Genomic DNA, 22,978 nt, shown 5'->3' with positions numbered 1-22,978 from the left:
AAGAATTTTTTTTTTGGTGCACTACCCCTTTAAGGATAAGATTGCATCGTGTAAGGAGAAGAGCAAATGATCAGGAGGGATCAGTAACGGCTCCATATCCAGGAAAAGGACCACAATTCCTGTCAGCCGATCACCTCTGCAATAGTCTTAAGGCCACATTACACTAAACTATTACTAAGGATTGTTCTGGCACCAACGCATACAGCAATACAGCACATAAAGGGATACAGCCCATGAAGACGGGGATACAGCCCATGAAGACGGGGATACAGCCCATGAAGACGGGGATACAGCCCATGAAGACGGGGATACAGCCCATGAAGACGGGGATACAGCCCATGAAGACGGGGATACAGCCCATGAAGACGGGGATACAGCCCATGAAGACGGGGATACAGCCCATGAAGACGGGGATACAGCCCATGAAGACGGGGATACAGCCCATGAAGACGGGGATACAGCCCATGAAGACGGGGATACAGCCCATGAAGACGGGGATACAGCCCATGAAGACGGGGATACAGCCCATGAAGACAGGGATACAGCCCATGAAGACACGGATACAGCCCAAGAAGACACGGATACAGCCCATGAAGACGGGGATACAGCCCATGAAGACGGGGATACAGCCCATGAAGACACGGATACAGCCCATGAAGACGGGGATACAGCCCATGAAGACACGGATACAGCCCATGAAGACGGGGATACAGCCCATGAAGACGGGGATACAGCCCATGAAGACGGGGATACAGCCCATGAAGACGGGGATACAGCCCATGAAGACGGGGATACAGCCCATGAAGACGGGGATACAGCCCAAGAAGACACGGATACAGCCCAAGAAGACACGGATACAGCCCATGTCAAGCTTAAGGGGAGCATGTTATTACCGATGCACTGTTTGCTGTCCGAGGTTGCTTCATATCCCGTACGGCACGTGCACATGTACGATCCCTCCAGATTAGAGCAGTCGCCGTTGGCGCACAGCGAAGCGTCTTCTTGGCATTCATCGATGTCTACAAAATAAACAAACTATGAGATCAGTGAAAAGAAAAGCCCAAACCATGAGGTACCAATGTGCAGACATGTAGCAACGTCCCTCTCATTATGGACGGCCGCGGTGCCAGCTCATTTAGTTTCAGTCGAGGTCGGAAACAAAATCTGCTTTCTATTTTCCTATTTGTCTGAAACGCTCATCAAGGAAAAGCTGATGGGTTTTCTGGCCTTATTAAAACGCACAAGACACTATTTAATATTAGAGACTACGTATCTGAGAGGCGGAAAGTGGCGTGAGGAGCGTTTACTGCCCGGCTGGGAGGGTTTACAGATTGTCTCCATCTTACCAGACGTTTCTTAGAGGCTGAGCTGTACCTTCCATTTGGTGCTATAAGGGCGCGTTCACACCTTCCAGAATATGGTCCTTGCATGGGAGTTGTGCAGCAGACCAGATTCACGGACCTCCTGGCATGGTTTATCAATCCTTACAGTACTGCCACATATGTGACTGCGCCCTCAGTGATGTCAGGAAAACTAGACTGCTGTGTAACAGAATCCGGTCTGTCTTTACCTTTCTAGCAGCCAGGGTAGCAGCCATGTATGTGTTCCATTAACCCTAACATCCAATGCTATGTAAGGAGATGAGTGTGACTCCAGCAGGCCTGAGTGCCGTCGCTCGCCATCTGAATACAGGGGGTGACAGTTGGATGCAGCCCTAGGGAGCCCTGAAATCATGTTACCCAGAACTCCCGGAGCTGCATCCAACTTATCCCCCCACCAGTATTCGAGCATGCTGGAGTCTCTAGTTAGGAGCTCAGTCCTCCACTCATCTGTAGTTACAGAAAGCTCCACAGCTGTAATCAGGTTTATGTCAATCTGTCCTAGGAAGCCATATACATCAGGCAATGCCCTCTCATCTCTCCACCTACCATGCACATCAATACTCAATACATAAAGACACCTTAATTTTTGGGGAATGTACAGCCCCCCTGTGTTATACTAATCTGAGCAATACTAGGATTTAAACATAATGAAGTAACGCTGTATCCTTGTAGTGAGCGGCATCTCTTCCACCTTACCGGCGGCAGCATAGTGAGCTTACCGTAACAGCGCCCATTAGATCCTCTGTATCCATCCGGACAGGGAACACACGTAAACGAGCCGGGGCTATTGACACATCTGTCATACGGACACGTGGTCGGCTCCAAACATTCATCGATATCTGCCAAAACAGCCAGATTTATTATAGAATCATAATATGCAAAAAAAGGGTCCGTGGAGCCTCAGTTACGAGTCTCAAAACACGGGAATAGCCAGATATCCCTCTCTCCAGAGAAGGAAGCCCATTGCCAAAGGGCGCCTCCTAGTGGGGAGAGCACCAAACCACCCTGATACGTAGTCCCTCAGGTCCTCACTCTGTTGCGAGCTTTAGGACCTAAATAGGGAAACACCAGGGTGGCCCCTGTGAGTCAAAGTCTAACTCTGTGGCGAGTATAACGACATAAGACAAGGGTTACCAAGGCCGGGCTTCCATCCACGGACTGCAGTTTCGGGGTATTTGCCCCTCATCAGTGTGGAGCAGGATTCTGGCTACTGGGGCAATGATAAATAGACCAACAAAACACAACAATCACTGAACTCAGGGAGAACAGCGGAAAAATCCAATGGAGTACTCATTTATGAGTCTCCATTGATTGTCCCATACAAAATTTAAATATGCAAAAAAAGGGGTCCGTGGAGCCTCAGTTACGAGTCTCAAAACACGGGAATAGCCAGATATCCCTCTCTCCAGAGAAGGAAGCCCATTGCCAAGTCACAGGGGCCACCCTGGTGTTTCCCTATTTAGGTCCTAAAGCTCGCAACAGAGTGAGGACCTGAGGGACTACGTATCAGGGTGGTTTGGTGCTCTCCCCACTAGGAGGCGCCCCTTGGCAATGGGCTTCCTTCTCTGGAGAGAGGGATATCTGGCTATTCCCGTGTTTTGAGACTCGTAACTGAGGCTCCACGGACCCCTTTTTTTGCATATTTAAATTTTGTATGGGACAATCAATGGAGACTCATAAATGAGTACTCCATTGGAATTTTTCACTGTTCTCCCTGAGTTCTTATTATAGAATCATTCCAATAAGATATCCACAGATACTTCTCCAGTGTAACGTCCCATTACCGTGTGGCAGACGCTGGCGTTACTTCTGAGAGAATGGGCAAGAAACCGGAAAGGCAGAGTTTATCCTATAGAGAGCTAGAGAGAGATATAGAGAGCCACAGAGAGCCACAGAGAGCTACAGAGAGCTACAGAGAGCTACAGAGAGCTGAAGTGTAAGACCCCCTTGTGATCGGTGACCAGTAACACCACCGCCGTCTCATCCCCAAGCCGCTTACCTTCACACTGTCCTCTTCTGTTCATGCGGAATCCAGTGTCGCAGTAGTGACAGCGGAACGATCCCACAGTGTTAATACAAAGCCCGTCTGGACACACGTCTGGCTTCAAGCACTCGTTCACATCTGAAGCAAAAGAAAAAAACTCTAAATACATTGGTGATAAAAGAGATCTCATCGCAGAGACCACAATGTTAAGGAGGAAGACGATGATTCTGGAAAGAGCAACCAATCCAATTGCAGTAGGATATATATAAGGCATGCTGGGCTGGAGGCCACTTTGGATGCCCGCTTATTGGGTGCCCTTAGTGCCTAATAGCTGACGCCAGTGTCAGGTCCATAGTAACAGTCATCAGTCTTCATACTACCAACATACCGACACAGTCCGTTCCCTGTCCATTAGCCATATATCCAGCTGAACAGATGCAGAGATAGCTTCCATCAGTGTTCTCACATCGGCCATTCGGGCAGAGGCCGCGGTTTTCTATGCACTCATTTATATCTATGGAAATAATAAGAGTTATTCATACACAATAAGTTATTGTAAAACTGGAACATTAAACCCCAACCCATAAAAAATGTACTAAATAAAGTGACATATATATTACATATATGACTGCTTCCCTCACAATGTTACACTAGGCTTGGGTCATTGATATCCATAGAGTCCATGATCTGCAGCCGCCGGCCTGTAGGGTCACATCTGTATAATCCTCCCTGTAATCAATGCCGATGTGAGGCCTGCGGGGGCTGCTCTGCTTTCTCTCTAGTATACAGACCATGTGATTCTCCCTGCCTTATGTATGCTTCTCTCCCAATCTACAGCCAGTGTCAGCTGCTCTCCATGTATGCTCCTTGTAAGAACGAGAGAGGAATGACTAAACTCGGATAAGACGACGTTGCAGAACGGATAGGTCAGGAGATGCCACAGGTCTTCCCCAACAACGAGGGAATGGATGTGCAAACATAAGCCCAACATACAGCTTGTTCTCCAACTCAGGAGGACAGGTAAACACTATACTATATTCCCATAACATCCAGTCCATGGTCCTCCCTGCCATTTGTTCTTGCAGCAATTGCCCCACAATCACCGGTTGCAGCTGTCACCTGCCTGGCCCTATGACTGGCTAAGTGGTCACCTGTCTGGGCCTGTGACTGGTTAAGCGGTCACCTGCCTGGGCCTGTGACTGGTTAAGCGGTCACCTGCCTGGGCCTATGACTGCTTAAGCGGTCACCTGCCTGGGCCTATGACTGGTTAAGCGGTCACCTGCCTCAGTCTGTGATTGGTTAAGCAGTCACCTGCCTCAGCCAGTGATTGGTTAAGTAGTCACCTGCCTCAGCCTATGACTGGTTAAGAGGTCACCTGCCTGGGCCAGTGATTGGTTAAGAGGTCACCTGCCTCGGCCTATAAGTGGTTAAGTGGTCACCTGCCTGGGCCTATAAGTGGTTAAGTGGTCACCTGCCTGGGCCTATAAGTGGTCACCTGCCTGGGCCTATAAGTGGTCACCTGCCTGGGCCTATAAGTGGTCACCTGCCTGGGCCTATAAGTGGTCACCTGCCTGGGCCTATAAGTGGTCACCTGCCTGGGCCTATAAGTGGTCACCTGCCTGGGCCTATAAGTGGTCACCTGCCTGGGCCTATAAGTGGTCACCTGCCTGGGCCTATAAGTGGTCACCTGCCTGGGCCTATAAGTGGTCACCTGCCTGGGCCTATAAGTGGTCACCTGCCTGGGCCTATAAGTGGTCACCTGCCTGGGCCTATAAGTGGTCACCTGCCTGGGCCTATAAGTGGTCACCTGCCTGGGCCTATAAGTGGTCGCCTGCCTGGGCCTATAAGTGGTCGCCTGCCTGGGCCTATAAGTGGTCGCCTGCCTGGGCCTATAAGTGGTCGCCTGCCTGGGCCTATAAGTGGTCGCCTGCCTGGGCCTATAAGTGGTCGCCTGCCTGGGCCTATAAGTGGTCGCCTGCCTGGGCCTATAAGTGGTCGCCTGCCTGGGCCTATAAGTGGTCGCCTGCCTGGGCCTATAAGTGGTCGCCTGCCTGGGCCTATAAGTGGTCGCCTGCCTGGGCCTATAAGTGGTCGCCTGCCTGGGCCTATAAGTGGTCGCCTGCCTGGGCCTATAAGTGGTCGCCTGCCTGGGCCTATAAGTGGTCGCCTGCCTGGGCCTATAAGTGGTCGCCTGCCTGGGCCTATAAGTGGTCGCCTGCCTGGGCCTATAAGTGGTCGCCTGCCTGGGCCTATAAGTGGTCGCCTGCCTGGGCCTATAAGTGGTCGCCTGCCTGGGCCTATAAGTGGTACCCTGCCTGGGCCTATAAGTGGTCGCCTGCCTGGGCCTATAAGTGGTCGCCTGCCTGGGCCTATAAGTGGTCGCCTGCCTGGGCCTATAAGTGGTCGCCTGCCTGGGCCTATAAGTGGTCGCCTGCCTGGGCCTATAAGTGGTCGCCTGCCTGGGCCTATAAGTGGTCGCCTGCCTGGGCCTATAAGTGGTCGCCTGCCTGGGCCTATAAGTGGTCGCCTGCCTGGGCCTATAAGTGGTCGCCTGCCTGGGCCTATAAGTGGTACCCTGCCTGGGCCTATAAGTGGTCGCCTGCCTGGGCCTATAAGTGGTACCCTGCCTGGGCCTATAAGTGGTCGCCTGCCTGGGCCTATAAGTGGTCGCCTGCCTGGGCCTATAAGTGGTCGCCTGCCTGGGCCTATGACTGGTGAAGCGGTTATTTCCTGCAGGAATACCCAGGAGCAGGCAGGATGGGGGGGGGGGGGGAGCCATTAGAGCCATCAGAAGCTGCGGGGATCAGGGCCGGTAAATGTGGTGTCTTCTTCCTTTTTACAGCACCTTACACCATAAAACATTCTGTATGACCAGAAACACCTTTCACTTTATATTAAGAAAACCAATCGTCTGCCATGGTGGCACAGTTATACACTTGTATAGTCCATTGTGCGGTGGGATACACAGTGACCAGACACATCGAAAATCTCTGTCCTAATCCACACGCTGACAGGCGGCGACGACCTTACCAACACATCTGGTCTGATTCTCATTCCTCTTGTATCCTTCGTGGCAGACGCACAGATACCCCACCGGTAGGTTGACGCAGAACCCTTCTCCACAGATATCGGGGTCCACTATACATTCATTGACTTCTAGTGACACAGAAGAAACAGAAAAATCAGCTTATGTGATATTATAGCATCTACGATAGCATCTATACTATGGCAGCATCTATACTACGGCAGCATCTATACTACGGCAGCATCTATACTACGGCAGCATCTATACTATGGCAGCATCTATACTATGGCAGCATCTATACTATGGCAGCATCTATACTATGGCAGCATCTATACTATGGCAGCATCTATACTATGGTAGCATCTATACTATGGCAGCATCTATACTACGGCAGCATCTATACTATGGCAGCATCTATACTATGGCAGCATCTATACTACGGCAGCATCTATACTACGGCAGCATCTATACTATGGCAGCATCTATACTATGGCAGCATCTATACTACGGCAGCATCTATACTACGGCAGCATCTATACTACGGCAGCATCTATACTACGGCAGCATCTATACTATGGCAGCATCTATACTACGGCAGCATCTATACTATGGCAGCATCTATACTATGGTAGCATCTATACTATGGCAGCATCTATACTACGGCAGCATCTATACTACGGCAGCATCTATACTATGGCAGCATCTATACTATGGCAGCATCTATACTATGGTAGCATCTTACATCTATTCTATTGTTTTAATATTCTAGTGCTTTGATGTTAAATAACTGTCCCCCCTTCCTCCCCCCCCCCACAATCCCTTCACCCTCCCACCCTTAGCCCCCCCCCAATCCCTTCACCCTCCCACCCTTAGTCCCCCCCCCAATCCCTTCACCCTCCCACCCTTAGCCCCCCCCCCCACAATCCCTTCACCCTCCCACCCTTAGTCCCCCCCCCACAATCCCTTCACCCTCCCACCCTTAGTCCCCCCCCCCCACAATCCCTTCACCCTCCCACCCTTAGACCCCCCCACAATCCCTTCACCCTCCCACCCTTAGTCCCCCCGGCCACAATCCCTTCACCCTCCCACCCTTAGTCCCCCCCCCACCCTTAGTCCCCCCCCCACAATCCCTTCACCCTCCCACCCTTAGTCCCCCCCCCCACAATCCCTTCACCCTCCCACCCTTAGTCCCCCCCCCACAATCCCTTCACCCTCCCACCCTTAGCCCCCCCCCCACAATCCCTTCACCCTCCCACCCTTAGTCCCCCCCCCACCCTTAGTCCCCCCCCCCCACAATCCCTTCACCCTCCCACCCTTAGCCCCCCTCCACAATCCCTTCACCCTCTCACCCTTAGTCCCCCCCCCACAATCCCTTCACCCTCCCACCCTTAGTCCCCCCCCCACAATCCCTTCACCCTCCCACCCTTAGCCCCCCCCCCACAATCCCTTCACCCTCCCACCCTTAGTCCCCCTCCACCCTTAGTCCCCCCCCACAATCCCTTCACCCTCCCACCCTTAGCCCCCCCCACAATCCCTTCACCCTCTCACCCTTAGTCCCCCCCCCCCACAATCCCATCACCCTCCCACCCTTAGCCCCCCCCCACAATCCCTTCACCCTCCCACCCTTAGTCCCCCCCCTTTCTTAATTTTTGGGTGATTTACTATAACTGCACACGTCTAAGGAATCGCTGGAGTTCTCTTTGTTGGAGGGTTTGTGCCGTTTCTTGTATGGTTTGTGGCTAACCATGTCAGTACAGTATTAAAAACTTTAATAAAAATATTTCCCATTAGTTCCACAGAGGCATTGCAGAGGACAGCCCACAGCCATGGATCTATGGGAGTAGTGGGGGCCGCACTGCCGCACATAGCCGGAGTACCAGTATATATGTCAGCAGGGAGAACATTCACAACCTACCTGTAACTTGGGTCGGTGCAATAACTTGACTTTCACTCGACTTGGAAACGTCAGGGGCGATTTCTACCGGCACGGGCGGGGACGACTTTTCTACAACGACTACAATGCAGATATAAGACAACCGTTATAACCATTATAATCATGGTAATATTTCCTATTGAGTTAAGATTTACAGATTACAAAGAAAAAGGAAGTGGAATTGTGGGTAGAAACATTATTTATGGTGTAATCTATAGACCCCCCCAACATCACAGATAGTCAGCTGCATACACAAATACAGCAGGCTACCAGGGAGTACCATGAGGATAACCAAGACTACTACAGGGGAGTACCAGGGTGATAACGGGAGATTACTACCAGGGAGAATCATGGTGATAGCGGAAGGTTACTACCAGGGAGTACCATGAGGGTAACTAAGACTACTACCAGGGAGTACCATGGTGATAGCGGGAGATTACTACCAGGGAGAATCATGGTGATAGCGGAAGGTTACTACCAGGGAGTACCATGAGGGTAACTAAGACTACTACCAGGGAGTACCATGAGGGTAACTAAGACTACTACCAGGGAGTACCATGGTGATAACAGGAGATTACTACCAGGGAAAACCATTGTGATAGCGGCAGATTACTACAGGGGAGTACCATGGTGATAACTAAGACTACTAACAGGGAGTACCATGGGGAAAACTGGAGATTACTACTGGAGAGTACCATGGTGATAACTGGAGATTACTACCAGGGAGTACCATGGTGACAAGTGAAGATTACTATCGGGGGGTACCACGGTGATAACGGAAACTACTACCAAAGGAGTACCATGGTGATAACAGGAGATTACTACCGGGGAGCACCATGGTGATAACAGGAGATTACTAACGGGGAGCACCATGGTGATAACAGGAGATTACTAACGGGGACTACCATTGTGATAACCAGAGATTACTACCAGGGAGTACCATAATAATAACTGCGGATTACTATTAGGGAGAACCATGGTGATAACTGAGACTACTACTGTGAAGTACCATGGTGATAACAGGAGATTACTATCAGGGAGTACCATGGTGATAGCAGGAGATTACTACCAGTGAGTACTATAGTGAAAACCAGAGATTACTACCGGGGAGTACCATGGTGATAACTGAAGATAGAAACATAGAAGATTGTCATCAGAAAAAGACCACTGGGTCCATCTAGTCTGCCCTTTTAGTATTTTCTTTTTATCTTAGGATAGATGTATGTTTATCCCAGCCGCGTTTAAATTCTGTTATTGTAGATTTACCAACCACCTCTGCTGGAAGTTTGTTCCAGGTATCTACTACTCTTTCAGTAAAATAATATTTTCTTACATTGCTTCTGATCTTTTCCCCAACTAACCTCTCACTGTCTCCTCTTGTTCTTGAGCTCAGTTGTTTTTTACTAAAAACACTTCCCTCCTGAACCTTATTTAGTCCTTTAACATACTTAAAGGTTTCCATCATGTCCCCCCTTTCCCTTCTTTCCTCCAGACTATACAGATTCAAATCTTAAAGTCTTTCCTGATATGGTTTATCCCTCACACCCTCCACCATTTTTGTGGCCCGTCTTTGGACCCGTTCAATTTTATCAATGTCCTTTTTCAGGTGAGGTCTTCGGAACTGGACACAGTATACAGATGTGGCCTCACCAGAGCTCTATACAGCGGGATCACAATCTCTCTCTTCCTACTGGTTATACCTCTAGCTATACACCCCAGCATACCAATATATATATATATACACCCCAGCATACCATTATATATATATATATATATATATATAAATATATATACAGCCCAGCATACCATTATATATATATATATATATACACCCCAGCATACCATTATATATATATATATATATATATATATATATATATATATATATATATATATACACTCCAGCATACGATTAGCTTTCCCCACCGCCTGGTTGCACTGGTGACTCACTTTAAGGCTGTCAGATATCACTACCCCTAAATCCTTCTCTTCTGAAGTCTTTTCCAACACAGAACTGCCGGTGTGATACTCGGATAGAGGATTCCTCCTCCCTAAGTGCATTATTTTACAGTTGGAAACGTTAAACTTCAATTTCCACTGTTTGGACACTTAGATAGCAAAGCTAAATCATTTTCCATATTACTGACTCCTCCAGGAATATCAACCCTATTGCACACTTTTGTGTCGTCAGCAACAGACAAACTTTACCTACCAAACCTTCTCCTATGTCACTATCCTTACCCACCAACCCTTCTCCTATGTCACTATCCTTACCCACCAACCCTTCTCCTATGTCACTATCCTTACCCACCAACCCTTCTCCTATGTCACTATCCTTACCCACCAACCCTTCTCCTATGTCACTATCCTTACCCACCAACCCTTCTCCTATGTCACTATCCTTATCTACCAACCCTTCTCCTATGTCACTATCCTTACCTACCAACCCTTCTCCTATGTCACTATCCTTACCTACCAACCGTTCTCCAATGTCACTATCCTTACCTACCAACCCTTCTCCAATGTCACTATCCTTACCCACCAACCCTTCTCCTATGTCACTATCCTTACCTACCAAACCTTCTCCTATGTCACTATCCTTACCCACCAACCCTTCTCCTATGTCACTATCCGTATCTACCAAACCTTCTCCAATGTCACTATCCTTACCTACCAACCCTTCTCCTATGTCACTATCCTTACCTACCAACCCTTCTCCTATGTCACTATCCTTACCTACCAAACCTTCTCCTATGTCACTATTCTTACCTACCAACCCTTCTCCTATGTCACTATCCTTACCTACCAACCCTTCTCCTATGTCACTATCCTTACCTACCAAACCTTCTCCTATGTCACTATCCTTACCTACCAACCCTTCTCCTATGTCACTATCCTTACCCACCAACCCTTCTCCTATGTCACTATCCTTACCTATCAACCCTTCTCCTATGTCACTATCCTTACCTACCAACCTTTCTCCTATGTCACTATCCTTACCCACCAACCCTTCTCCTATGTCACTATCCTTACCCACCAACCCTTCTCCTGTCACTATCCTTACCCACCAACCCTTCTCCTATGTCACTATCCTTACCCACCAACCCTTCACCTATGTCACTATCCTTACCTACCAACCCTTCTCCTATGTCACTATCCTTACCCACCAACCCTTCTCCTATGTCACTATCCTTACCCACCAACCCTTCTCCTGTCACTATCCTTACCCACCAACCCTTCTCCTATGTCACTATCCTTACCCACCAACCCTTCACCTATGTCACTATCCTTACCTACCAACCCTTCTCCTATGTCACTTACAAACATATTAAAAAGAATAGGACCCAGAACAGACCCCTGTGGCACACCACGTGTAACCAGTCTCTGCTCAGAATATTCACCATTAACAACAACCCTCTGATATCTATCCTTCAGCCAACCACAAATCCACTGAACTATCCAGGGATTAAGTCCAATTTTCTCCAACTTCTCTATCAGCTCTTTATGGGGACCTGTATCTGCGTCTTTGCTGAAGTCCAGATAGGCGATATCCACAGCACCACCTTCATCCAGCACTTTTGTGGCATAACCAAAGAAATCAATGAGATTATTCTGACATGATCGGCCCTCAGTAAAGCCATGCTGGTTTGGATCAATCAAATTGTTGATTCTTAGGTGATCTATTATCTTCTTTTTTTAGAAGAGTTTCCATCATTTTCACTACTACAGATGTCAGGCTCACTGGCCTGTAGTTACTGGGCTCTTCTCTATTCCCCTTCTTGTGGATTGGTATAACATTGGCTGTTCTCCAATCATCTGAGATGTCTCCTGTTAGCAGGGATTGGTTATACAAACCTGTATACCAAGGGAGTACCATGGTGATAACTGAGACTACTACCGGGAAGTACCATGGTGATAACGGGAGATTACTATAGGGGAGTACCATGGTGATAACGGGAGATTACTACAGGGGAGTACCATGGTGGTAACGGGAGATTACTACCGGTGAGTACCATGATGATAACAGGATATTACTACTGGGGAATACCATGGTGATAACAGGAGATTACTACTGGGGAATACCATGGTGATAACAAGAGATTACTACCGGGGGGTTCCATGGTAATAACAGGAGATTACTACAGGGGAGTACCATGGTGATAACAGGAGATTACTACTGGGGAATACCATGGTGATAACAGGAGATTACTACTGGGGAATACCATGGTGATAACAGGAGATTACTACTGGGGAATACCATGGTGATAACAAGAGATTACTACAGGGGAGTACCATGGTGATAACAGGAGATTACTACCGGGGGGTACCATGGTGATAACTGAGACTATTACACTATTACCGGGGAGTACCATGGTGATAACTGAGACTACTACCGGGGAGAACCACGGTGATAACCGGAGATTACTATTGGGGAGAACCATGGTGATAATGGAGGATTACTATTGGGGAGAATAGTTTCCATATCCATCTCACTATGCCAGAAGCCAGAAGCTTTATTATTACCTGGATAGCGTGGATCTAATTTTATTGTGGAAATTCCAGGTGACACTTGAAGCTGTTGTCCTCCATCATCAAAGTCCTAAAGCAGAAATAAAGACTCAGTAGTGTTTGGAGGATAATAGTGACTGCATCTAACCCATCACATGTGGGTGAGTCCATGATATCCCAATAATGCAATGACAGTGCTTAAATGGGTTCTCCAGTCTTATAAAAACATGGCTGCTCTCTCCCAGAGACAGCATTGCTCTTGTCTCCAGGTCAGGTGCAGTTTGCCATTAAGCTCCATTCACTTCAATGGAAATGAGCTACAAAATCTGCACCCAAACTGGAGACAAGAACTGTGCTGTCCCTGTGCCATGTTTTTGTAGTGCTGGAGAACCCCTTTACAGGAAAGGCTGCATTATTTCTGAATTACTTCTATGTCCTGCCTTCCAGGTTCATCACATGCATTTATCTCCAGACACAATATATATCCCATGCAGTGAATAAGGAGCATTTACAATCATATAATAAGCTCTGATGGTTATTACTAGAGATGACCAAAGCAAATCCGGCAAATCAAAATTTACTGCAAATCGCAATGTCAGTTTGCTTCGTTCATCTAACTGAATACCCACCGAGTCGTTAAGGAAATTCGGAAAAAAACAAAACAAAATGGCAGCTGCACATGCTGTCTGGAGAGCGACTGGGTGGGAGAAAGGGATTAACCACAATCCCTAGCACCTGTCCAATTAGCTGTATGCCCCTCTGTGATGTCAGCTCCTCCCCCCCATATAAGGAGGTGGCCAGTCGGCTGTGTGTGGGGGAGAGAGAAGGATGGCAGCAGGGGAGAGCAGAGCAGGGAGAGACTAATAGAGCGATATAGGGACAGAAAGAAGGTGAGAGGATAGGAGAGAGCAGGATGACAGCAGGCAGTGAGAGCAGAGCAGGGAGAGACTAAAGGCACTTTTACAGTTGTGCTGTGCAATAGGGGCTTTACAGAGATATGTTGGAATAGAGAGGAGGGGAAAGGAGAGGAGAAGAGAGGGGAGGAGAGGAGATGAGAAGAGAGGGAAGGAAAGGAGAAGGGAGGAAAAGAAGAGAGGAGAGAGCAGGATGCAGCAGGCAGTTACAGCAGTGCAGCAGGGAGAGACTAACAGAGGGATATAGAGACAGAGAGGAGGGGAGAGGAGAAGAGAAGAGAGAAGAGGAGAAAAGAGAGGAGAAAAGAAGAGAGGAGAGAAGAAAAGAAGAAAGGAGAGAGCAGGATGCAGCAGGTAGTTACAACAGAGCAGGAAGAGACTAACAGAGGGATATAGGGACAGAGAGGAGGGGAGAGGAGAAGAGAGAAGAGGAGAAAAGAGAGGAGAAAAGAAGAGAGGAGAGAAGAAAAGAAGAAAGGAGAGAGCAGGATTCAGCAGGTAGTTACAACAGAGCAGGAAGAGACTAACAGAGCGATATAGGGACAGAGAGGAGGGGAGAGGAGAAGAGAGAAGAGGAGAAAAGAGAGGAGAAAAGAAGAGAGGAGAGAAGAAAAGAAGAAAGGAGAGAGCAGGATGCAGCAGGTAGTTACAACAGAGCAGGAAGAGACTAACAGAGCGATATAGGGACAGAGAGGAGAGGAATGGCCAAAATTGGATGATTGACTTTTTATTAAAATAGTGATTTTCCGATTTTTGACACTTTTACAACAACAACAACAACAACAACAACAACAACAACAACAACATGCTTTGACAACTTCCTCCTTTTGTAAAGGCCCCATTACCATTACATGAATCAATTATCTGCTGTATTTGTGTAATAGAAGGTAACGATCAGCTGACATGTACAATGTTGGCGGATTGTTCTCTGTCGTTTTCTTTCTACATGTTGAAGTACAAATGACTGTGATAGCAGCGATCTGCAGCCGCAGCTCCGTGGAGTAGGGGCTTCATAGTCCCAGTACTGAAACTACTATAGTTTTGGCATGTGAAAATCAAAACTCGCATGTAAAAATCGCACCAGACACGCAGCTATAAAAACGCAGAGTTAAATACGCAGCGATACGGTACGTGTGAAGGCACCCTTAATGAAATTCATAAAGATTCGATTCATGAATATTAACAAGATTGACTGAAAATTCACGAAGATCACAAAACAAATTTCCATCAGCGTCGCTCATCTCTAGTTCTTACTTAACATTCCGGGAGCAACAAGGGACGGTAAGCGGATACTTACTGAGCATTGTGCGGCGTGCAGCAGAGAAACAAGAGAAATGGTGATCACTGTGCAGCATATCAATAGCTATATACTGAGTGCCCACATCCTACAGGAATCCCACCCTGCCAGCCATAGCTATATAATGAGTGCCCACATCCTATAGGAATCCCACCCTGCCAGCCATAGCTATATAATGAGTGCCCACATCCTATAGGAATCCCACCCTGCCAGCCATAGCTATATAATGAGTGCCCACATCCTATAGGAATCCCACCCTGCCAGCCATAGCTATATAATGAGTGCCCACATCCTATAGGAATCCCACCCTGCCGGCCATAGCTATATAATGAGTGCCCGCATCCTATAGGAATCCCACCCTGCCGGCCATAGCTATATAATGAGTGCCCGCATCCTATAGGTGTACAGGAATCCCACCCTGCCAGCCATAGCTATATAATGAGTGCCCACATCCTATAGGAATCCCACCCTGCCAGCCATAGCTATATAATGAGTGCCCACATCCTATAGGAATCCCACCCTGCCGGCCATAGCTATATAATGAGTGCCCGCATCCTATAGGAATCCCACCCTGCCGGCCATAGCTATATAATGAGTGCCCGCATCCTATAGGAATCCCACCCTGCCGGCCATAGCTATATAATGAGTGCCCACATCCTATAGGAATCCCACCCTGCCGGCCATAGCTATATAATGAGTGCCCACATCCTATAGGAATCCCACCCTGCCAGCCATAGCTATATAATGAGTGCCCACATCCTATAGGAATCCCACCCTGCCGGCCATAGCTATATACTGAGTGCCCACATCCTATAGGTGTACAGGAATCCCACCCTGCCGGCCATAGCTATATAATGAGTGCCCACATCCTATAGGAATCCCACCCTGCCGGCCATAGCTATATAATGAGTGCCCACATCCTATAGGTGTACAGGAATCCCACCCTGCCGGCCATAGCTATATACTGAGTGCCCACATCCTATAGGTGTACAGGAATCCCACCCTGCCGGCCATAGCTATATAATGAGTGCCCACATCCTATAGGTGTACAGGAATCCCACCCTGCCGGCCATAGCTATATAATGAGTGCCCACATCCTATAGGAATCCCACCCTGCCGGCCATAGCTATATAATGAGTGCCCACATCCTATAGGAATCCCACCCTGCCGGCCATAGCTATATAATGGGTGCCCGCCTCCTATAGGTGTACAGGAATCCCACCCTGCCGGCCATAGCTATATACTGAGTGCCCACATCCTATAGGTGTACAGGAATCCCACCCTGCCGGCCATAGCTATATAATGGGTGCCCGCCTCCTATAGGCATACAGGGATATGTGAATTTGTGTCTTTGGTGCTTTCCCTTTAAGTGTTGCTATCATCAGAGATAACTTCTGACATCACAGAGACATAAAAAGCCAAGGAATAGCCAGCACTCCACTCACACCTGTTCACACTGTGCGGTTTGCACGCTGCCGTGACTAATATGCAGACAAAACAAGTGCCGTCTTCTCTCGGTTCATTCCCCTGATCGGTAACGGTGCAAACACTCAGACCAAGACCAAAACTTTTCTCATTTCTCAGACTCAGGCCCGGACCCAGTACTGATCACCATCCTAATAACCCCCCAGTACTGATCACCATCCTAATAACCCCCCAGTACTGATCACCATCCTAATAACCACCCAGTACTGATCACCATCCTAATAATCACCCAATACTGATCACCATCCTAATAACCCCCCAGTACTGATCACCATCCTAATAACCCCCCAGTACTGATCACCATCCTAATAACCACCCAGTACTGATCACCATCCTAATAACCACCCAGTACTGATCACCATCCTAATAACCCCCCAGTACTGATCACCATCCTAATAACCCCCCAGTACTGATCACCATCCTAATAACCGCCCAGTACTGATCACCATCCTAATAACCCCCCAGTACTGATCACCATCCTAATAACCCCCCAGTACTGATCACCATCCTAATAACCACCCAGTACTGATCACCATCCTAATAACCGCCCAGTACTGATCACCATCCTAATAACCGCCCAGTACTGATCACCATCCTAATAACCGCCCAGTACTGATCACCATCCTAATAACCACCCAGTACTGATCACCATCCTAATAACCCCCCAGTACTGATCACCATCCTAATAACCACCCAGTACTGATCACCATCCTAATAACCACCCAGTACTGATCACCATCCTAATAACCACCCAGTACTGATCACCATCCTAATAACCCCCCAATACTGATCACCATCCTAATAACCGCCCAGTACTGATCACCATCCTAATAACCACCCAATACTGATCACCATCCTAATAACCACCCAGTACTGATCACCATCCTAATAACCACCCAGTACTGATCACCATCCTAATAACCGCCCAGTACTGATCACCATCCTAATAACCCCCCAGTACTGATCACCATCCTAATAACCGCCCAGTACTGATCACCATCCTAATAACCACCCAGTACTGATCACCATCCTAATAACCGCCCAGTACTGATCACCATCCTAATAACCACCCAATACTGATCACCATCCTAATAACCCCCCAGTACTGATCACCATCCTAATAACCACCCAGTACTGATCACCATCCTAATAACCGCCCAGTACTGATCACCATCCTAATAACCGCCCAGTACTGATCACCATCCTAATAACCCCCAGTACTGATCACCATCCTAATAACCACCCAGTACTGATCACCATCCTAATAACCGCCCAGTACTGATCACCATCCTAATAACCGCCCAGTACTGATCACCATCCTAATAACCCCCAGTACTGATCACCATCCTAATAACCACCCAGTACTGATCACCATCCTAATAACCACCCAGTACTGATCACCATCCTAATAACCACCCAGTACTGATCACCATCCTAATAACCGCCCAGTACTGATCACCATCCTAATAACCCCCCAGTACTGATCACCATCCTAATAACCACCCAGTACTGATCACCATCCTAATAACCGCCCAGTACTGATCACCACCCTAATAACCACCCAGTACTGATCACCATCCTAATAACCCCCCAGTACTGATCACCATCCTAATAACCACCCAGTACTGATCACCATCCTAATAACCACCCAGACCCAGTACTGATCACCATCCTAATAACCCCCCAGTACTGATCACCATCCTAATAACCACCCAGTACTGATCACCATCCTAATAACCACCCAGTACTGATCACCATCCTAATAACCCCCCAGTACTGATCACCATCCTAATAACCACCCAGTACTGATCACCATTCTAATAACCACCCAGTACTGATCACCATCCTAATAACCACCCAGTACTGATCACCATCCTAATAACCACCCAGTACTGATCACCATCCTAATAACCACCCAGACCCAATACTGATCACCATCCTAATAACCACCCAGTACTGATCACCATCCTAATAACCACCCAGACCCAGTACTGATCACATCCTAATAACCACCCAGTACTGATCACCATCCTAATAACCACCCAGTACTGATCACCATCCTAATAACCGCCCAGTACTGATCACCATCCTAATAACCGCCCAGTACTGATCACCATCCTAATAACCGCCCAGTACTGATCACCATCCTAATAACCGCCCAGTACTGATCACCATCCTAAAAATCGCCCAGTACTGATCACCATCCTAATAACCACCCAGTACTGATCACCATCCTAATTACCACCCAATACTGATCACCATCCTAATAACCGCCCAGTACTGATCACCATCCTAATAACCACCCAGTACTGATCACCATCCTAATAACCCCCCAGTACTGATCACCATCCTAATAACCACCCAATACTGATCACCATCCTAATAACCACCCAGACCCAGTACTGATCACCATCCTAATAACCACCCAGTACTGATCACCATCCTAATAACCGCCCAGTACTGATCACCATCCTAATAACCCCCCAGTACTGATCACCATCCTAATAACCGCCCAGTACTGATCACCATCCTAATAACCCCCCAGTACTGATCACCATCCTAATAACCCCCCAGTACTGATCACCATCCTAATAACCCCCCAGTACTGATCACCATCCTAATAACCCCCCAGTACTGATCACCATTCTAATAACCACCCAGTACTGATCACCATCCTAATAACCACCCAGTACTGATCACCATCCTAATAACCACCCAGACCCAGTACTGATCACCATCCTAATAACCGCCCAGTACTGATCACCATCCTAATAACCACCCAGTACTGATCACCATCCTAATAACCCCCCAGTACTGATCACCATCCTAATAACCCCCCAGTACTGATCACCATCCTAATAACCACCCAGACCCAGTACTGATCACCATCCTAATAACCCCCCAGTACTGATCACCATCCTAATAACCACCCAGACCCAATACTGATCACCATCCTAATAACCCCCCAGTACTGATCACCATCCTAATAACCCCCCAGTACTGATCACCATCCTAATAACCCCCCAGTACTGATCACCATCCTAATAACCACCCAGTACTGATCACCATCCTAATAACCCCCCAGTACTGATCACCATCCTAATAACCACCCAGTACTGATCACCATCCTAATAACCACCCAGACCCAGTACTGATCACCATCCTAATAACCACCCAGACCCAGTACTGATCACCATCCTAATAACCACCCAGACCCAGTACTGATCACCATCCTAATAACCACCCAGACCCAGTACTGATCACCATCCTAATAACAGGCCACCAACTGAAATTTAGGGCAGAAAGAAGAGACATGACAATAGATAAGAATGACGGTAATGTGAGCGGTAAGGGACTATAACACACTGAACCATAACACTAGCGCGATATACAAGCTCTTTACCTGATCTGTAACACCATCTAAAAAGGAAAAGAAAGACATATTATAATATAATAGATTTCTTATAGACTACTATGATGGGGTACATAGACATGATAGGGTACATAGACACAATAATGTACATAGACATGATAGGGTACATAGACACAATAATGTACATAGACATGATAGGGGACATAGACATGATAAGGTACATAGACATGATAGGGTACATAGACACAATAATGTACATAGACATGATAGGGTACATAGACATGATAGGGTACATAGACATGATAGGGGACATAGACATGATAGGGTACATAGACATGATAAGGTACATAGACATGATAAGGTACATAGACATGATAAGGTACATAGACATGATAAGGTACATAGACATGATAAGGTACATAGACATGATAGGGTACATAGACACAATAATGTACATAGACATGATAGGGTACATAGACATGATAAGGTACATAGACATGATAGGGTACATAGACATGATAGGGTACATAGACATGATAGGGGACATAGACACAATAGGGTAAAGAGACACAATAATGTACATAGACATGATAAGGTACATAGACATGATAAGGTACATAGACATGATAGGGTACATAGACACAATAATGTACATAGACATGATAAGGTACATAGACATGATAAGGTACATAGACATGATAGGGTACATAGACATGATAGGGGACATAGACACAATAGGGTAAAGAGACACAATAATGTACATAGACATGATAGGGTACATAGACACAATAATGTACATAGACATGATAGGGTACATAGACACGATAGGGTACATAGACACGATAGGGTAAAGAGACACGATAATGTACATAGACCTGATGGGGGACATAGACTTGATGGGGTACAAAGACCTGATGGGGGACATAGACCTGATGGGGGACATAGACCTGATGGGGTACAAAGACCTGATAGGGGACATAGACACGATACGGTATATAGACACGATAGGGGACATAGACCTGATATGGTAGATGGAAGCTTTAGCCGTCTGTATAGTGAGGACGTACCATCATCTCTTCCATTGACTTCAGCGTCATTTCCATGGGACACAGATAGGGCTTCTACAGGCTCCTCTCTCGTAATGACCGGCTGCAGGGTGGTTCTGATGGGAGGCTGCACAGTATAGGTTCTGGGAGGATGCGGACCCCGCAGCACTGGGACCGTGTAGCCCATACCACCAGGACAGATCTGCTTGAAAGCCGCTGTAAAAATGGGGGAAAAAAAAGGAAGAAAAAAAAGCAAAACACTGTATTATAAATTGGCTTTGGATTCTGTTTTATGACATAATGACATTGCCAGTGCTGAGGCATGGGGCGTCCATGCCGACTGCAATCCACATCATGATTTCTTGTGCTGTGAAGCAGCAATAAAAAAGTCACAAAAGTGGTGAGTGCCTTTTACTTTTTCTTTTTTTGAAGATTGTAAAAGTTTGAAGTCTCCAGCATATCCTTAAGGGCACTCCACAGTGACCCGCAAGTCCTTCCATATACCAAGATCACCGCCGTGTTACAGAGTGGGGCTGCTATCTATTCTCTATATATCAGTCAGTCAGTGATTGCAGAGGTGTCCCGCCCCAATCACTGATTGGCTGAACAGGCAGTGATGTCAGAGGAGCAGGAGCTAGAAGAGGCGGCGGGGGTCTGTGATTGGTGATGAGGGGCTGCGGGGGCACAGGGATAGGCAAGTATACATTATGTTCCCAGCACCAGATTTGTAGTTGTGGACAGAGTTCTCCTTTAATGTTTTCTCTCATGACATTGTAAGGCAGGTTAGCGTTCACCATATGCCAGAAAAGTTTCTGATAAGTCCAAAGTATATTACAAAGCTACGTAACTTATCATCCATGGATGTCACCACCATATATGATACACCATATATTTTCCTACGAGTCAAATCTATTGAATTTACCCGACAAGTCGCTGAGACGTTGCGTTCTGGGACTCGGAGAGGAAACCGGAGTTCTGTATAACGTTGTTCTCATGAGGAGGTATACACAGTGAGGTACAGGCTGGGTATGATGGATTGCTACGGACCGCCGCTCTCTATTAGCGGAAACAATAATGTGCTCCCCAATGGCGGCAATCAGGAGGTTTAGTAAAATCACCATCAATACTCGCCTAACGGATCTGCAATGGATTAAACCCATCTGGGCAGTGACCGACCTGACAAAGCTTCACTGTAGAACTCATCTGTATAGAACATTCCCAAACTCTAACATTTTCCATCAGCCGCAACACAACTAAAACTATCAAGTACATATATATAAATACATACACACACACACACACGCCATATATATACAGTGGTACCTTGGTGTAAGAGTAACTTGGTTTAGGAGCGTTTTGGTATAAGAGCTCACAGTTTTGCATAGCGGGGTCTACAGCCCTGTACTCTGACCCAGGAAGTCTCCCTCACCTTCCAAATCAAAGCAGATCCACTTCAGGCTGGGGCTTGCATCAGGGGACAGGACTGCGGAGGTAATCTCTTCATAGCTGTAACCCCTCTCTCCCCGGACAGAGAGTGCTGCATGTATGTGCCCACTTATGCCCTGCTCATTCCTTCATGCTCCCTGCAGTCTGTCAGCCCTTCTGTTCCCCATCCTCTCCATTCCTACTATAATGTGCCTGCACTTACACTCAGCTATACACACTGATGCTATAATGTGCCTGCACTCACACTCAGCTATACACACTGCTGCTATAATGTGCCCGCACTCACACTGAGCTATACACACTGCTGTTATGATGTGCCTGCACTCACACTTAGCTATACACACTGCTGTACAGAGAGGTTTCTGTCACTGTCCTCCTGCACAACTCTGTGACTCTCACTTCCTGATTGGTCCATGCTGAACACACCCCCTTCCTCATTGCTGTCATATGACCACACAGACCTCTGACAGCAGCCCTGCTTCTCTCTTCTAGCCTGTTGTACTACACTACTGCATTATGGGGATCTGCAGCCCCATCCTGATAGCTGCAGTGTTATCAGGGTTATATAGTTACTATACATTATA

General features: G+C 47.4%; 1 protein-coding gene across 2 annotated transcripts in view; it reads right to left on the bottom strand.

The window, feature by feature from the left end:
• The window catches only part of LTBP1 (latent transforming growth factor beta binding protein 1), a 332,339-nt gene that overhangs the window by 80,767 nt on the left and 228,594 nt on the right, over positions 1 to 22,978 (bottom strand). For both annotated transcript variants that reach the window (XM_069954510.1, XM_069954509.1), the window contains 9 exons: positions 20,970 to 21,164; positions 19,933 to 19,949; positions 12,849 to 12,924; positions 8,307 to 8,405; positions 6,397 to 6,522; positions 3,755 to 3,880; positions 3,382 to 3,504; positions 2,102 to 2,221; positions 894 to 1,019 (listed from right to left, as the gene is read on the bottom strand). In XM_069954510.1, the coding sequence (XP_069810611.1) occupies positions 894 to 1,019; positions 2,102 to 2,221; positions 3,382 to 3,504; positions 3,755 to 3,880; positions 6,397 to 6,522; positions 8,307 to 8,405; positions 12,849 to 12,924; positions 19,933 to 19,949; positions 20,970 to 21,164 (1,008 nt within the window). The remainder of the gene's footprint in view (positions 1 to 893; positions 1,020 to 2,101; positions 2,222 to 3,381; positions 3,505 to 3,754; positions 3,881 to 6,396; positions 6,523 to 8,306; positions 8,406 to 12,848; positions 12,925 to 19,932; positions 19,950 to 20,969; positions 21,165 to 22,978) is intronic.

Source organism: Dendropsophus ebraccatus, chromosome 15 (assembly GCF_027789765.1).
Source record: "Dendropsophus ebraccatus isolate aDenEbr1 chromosome 15, aDenEbr1.pat, whole genome shotgun sequence".
NCBI lineage: Eukaryota > Metazoa > Chordata > Amphibia > Anura > Hylidae > Dendropsophus > Dendropsophus ebraccatus.
This window is presented reverse-complemented; position numbering and strand designations above follow the sequence as displayed.